At 46.6% G+C, this 3,299-nt stretch overlaps 1 protein-coding gene across 1 annotated transcript in view; it reads right to left on the bottom strand.

Annotated features, from left to right (window-relative positions):
* Window positions 1–2,262: 2,262 nt before the first annotated feature.
* LOC119316119 (protein CUP-SHAPED COTYLEDON 1-like) overlaps window positions 2,263–3,299 on the bottom strand; it is a 24,742-nt gene continuing 23,705 nt past the window's right edge. The window contains exons 2-3 of the mRNA XM_037590475.1: window positions 2,952–3,238; window positions 2,263–2,846 (exon numbers count right to left, since the gene is read on the bottom strand). Of these exons, the coding sequence (XP_037446372.1) occupies window positions 2,376–2,846; window positions 2,952–3,238 (758 nt within the window). The 3' untranslated portion in view covers window positions 2,263–2,375. The remainder of the gene's footprint in view (window positions 2,847–2,951; window positions 3,239–3,299) is intronic.

The raw sequence follows: 3,299 nt of genomic DNA, 5'->3' as shown, positions 1-3,299 counted from the left end.
GGGCGGTGGGGCCAGGGGGCGGTGGCGGGTGGCGACGGGGCGAGGGGAGGTGGGGCAAGGGGCGGCGAGGGGAGGGGGGCGACGGAGCGAGGGGAGGCGGGGCTCGGCATTACTAACAATTTTTTTTATTTTTTTTTTCAAAACTACTAATGGCGCACGGTGGGTGTGGTGCGCCATTACTATGTCAACTAGTAATGGCGCACTATACCACGGTGCGCCATTAGTAACAAATTTTTTTATTTTTTTCAAAACTACTAATGGCGCACCACACACCAGGTGCGCCATTAGTAATATATTACTAATGGCGCACCAACACATGGTGCGCCATTAGTATATAGTAATGGTGCACCACATGTCTGGTGCGCCATTAGTGACCATATCATCGATAGCCCTTTTCCTAGTAGTCTGACTTGATTCCTAGAAACCTACGACTTCACGAGCCTACGGAAGCGTGTCGATGCAAGTCCCACTATGGATCTGGATTAGGTAGAAGCCATGTTGAGCCGTGATCCAAATCACAGAATCCTATACAAAACTGTAGAATCCCGACTATGCTATGGACCATGTCCAATTCTACTAATTTATCTAAGTCGTTTGTTTAGATTTAGTAAAATTGTATGCCATCATCCAAACCCCTTTTCACATGCATCATGGCCCTTTATTACCCTCCCAAGCCTAAACACTCAGCCGCCGACACCGTTGATCTTGCCCTCAAAAACCCTGGATCAAACCTGAGGATCAGACTTGTCGACAAACTGAATTGGAATGAGATGGAGGAAGCGTCAAGATTGATCGCAGAAGGAGAGCAAGACCCTTCAAAGTTTAGCACTGCAGGCCAGCTATACAAGTGATCGGCTATTCACATACTCTAGAAAGCACCCAAGTAAATTTCGTGCGCTGAAGACTTAAACGTTCTATATATTTTCCTCTCATATATGCTCCATACATGCAAGCTAGATAGTAGGTTAGCTATGAAAAGAAGTAGAATACAGCTAGCATTGATGTGTATGTCTTTTTGCTCTATATTTAGTATTAAAACTCCATAGAGCCCATATAAAATTCTGGTGTGGATACAAAATATCTTATTTGAGTAAATCTAGCTAGTGGAATCCTCGAGTCCACGACTTGATACTACGACTCGATAATGTCGAAGGGAAATCGATCCGACTGCAAATCCCGACTCTGACTACCTTGGCGACAAGACAACATAAGCTAGGGAAGCTTTTTGCCCGGTGTAAGAGCGTGCTACTGGGCGGCTCATGGGCATCATTTCGCCTTTGATTAGTATTTTTGGTCTCTTCTGTTGCTTGTTTTGGTCTCTTCCGACCATGTACCGAACCTTTTTTAGTTTCCTTTTGAGACTTTATTTGTAAATTTTAAGGGCTTCAGTTTAAGGTTGGGCGACCACCTTCTTGCTAAAAAACTATATCGATGGATGCATGACCTATGCGATGATGCCACTTTATTGAGATTATTGGGAAGCCTTGATGGCATCGTATGTCATCTTAGCTAAAGAAATCTACCGGGGCTTCATGGGGTAGAGGCCTCTCTCGCATCTACCTTGTAGAAGAATTAGTTTCGTTGCCTGATCATTAGTAGAATACAATTTGAGAATCCTAATTACTCCTTTCGTTCCAAAATTATTGAAGTTATTGGCTTGTGCAAAGTCAAACTTGTTTATCTTTGACAAACTTTATAGAAAAATGTGCCGACATCTATAAAACAAAATACACATAGTACGGAAACATATTTCATAAAGAATCACGTTTTAGATGTCAACATATTTTTCTATAGACGTCGTCGAACTTAAACAAGTTTGACTTTGGACAAGCCCAGAACTTCAATAATTGGAACGGGGTACTAGTAGTTAAGCTTTCAAGAGGAAATAAGTTCTTCTTGGCACCAGAAATATACAGATCATTTTTTAGACTAGTAAATGTGTACGTGCAATGCACGTTGATATTAGGTAATATATTAATTACACGTAAATATTAGGCAGAATATTATTTGCGTATTAATTATGTGATTAGCATTGGCATTAATATTTGGTATGATATTAACTGCACACTAAACGTGTTGAACGCTCACCATTGAAGCACTCTGAGTCGTTGGATTGACCTGATTTGACGGCCGGGATTTGTTGGATCTGCCCTTTTGGGTTTTTTTTATATTGGTATAGATATAGATATAGATGAAGTTTATTAGACGAGGTATATGAACAGCGGCGCTTCCTATGTAACAAATGTCTATGCCTGTCCCGTTGGGTGTGCGTCTTATCGTAGCCGGTGTACCGGTTTGTGTCAACGAACATATGGCCGAGCAATATAGCGGCATGCAGCACCAACCGATCTACTCCGTACATTATATACACACATCTACATCAAGCTGTTGTAGTTGTAGTGCTCCTCCTGCACCTGCAGCCCTAGCTCCATCAGCGTGCCGCGACACTGATCCTCGACGCCGTCTCTCAAATCCACCGCTGCACTGCGGCCGCCCTGGAGTTGCTGGCTGGCGTCGATGATATTTTCGTAGCTCAGCAGCTGTGGCATGCCGGCGAAAACGTCCACATTGCTGAGCGAGACGCCTGCTGCGCCGTGGGTGTGGTGATGATCCCAGGGCATGAGCTGGTAATGGTGGCCTCCGACGCCAAGGGAAGGGAACGGCGCTGTAGGCGAGTGGTGATACTGATCCGGATCGTGGCACGACGAGGAGCTTACGTAGTTGGTTCCGCTAAGGGCAGCAGCCCTGCGAGCCATGACGCCGCCGACGAGCTCCTCCTCGCCGTCCATGGCGTACTCCATATCGGCTTTCTTTTTGTGGAAAACTCTGCACAGCACCCAGTCCTCCTGCACAAAGAAAATTCCAAGAAATATGCATATTAGCATCGCTTATCAATTAAAAACACAGATAACATCAGATTTATATTGCTAGAGCTTGGCAATTGAACCCACCTTCGGTGGGGAGTGAGGGTTCTCGAGGCGGAACTCGTGCATGACCCAGCAGGTCTTCGTGCCGTTGGGGGCACGGCCACGGTAGAACACGACGGTCTTGCGCATGCCGACAATGGCGGCGCGGCCAGAGCGGGATGACGACAACCTCGGGCTGCGGATGATGCGGTCCTTGCCGGTGGCCTTCCAGTAGCCAGACCTGGTGGCGCGGTTCGTGCGCAGCCCCGTCGCGTACTTGCGGTCGCGGAAGCTGAAGAAGTACCACTCGTTTGTGCTCAGCTTCGCCACATCTGCATACCACCATGCCCAGCCAGACGCACAGTTAGCAACAGAAGCTTCAGTGGACGTCCC

The sequence above is a fragment of the Triticum dicoccoides genome, chromosome 6A (assembly GCF_002162155.2).
Source record: "Triticum dicoccoides isolate Atlit2015 ecotype Zavitan chromosome 6A, WEW_v2.0, whole genome shotgun sequence".
Classification (NCBI taxonomy): Eukaryota; Viridiplantae; Streptophyta; class Magnoliopsida; order Poales; family Poaceae; genus Triticum; species Triticum dicoccoides.
This window is presented reverse-complemented; position numbering and strand designations above follow the sequence as displayed.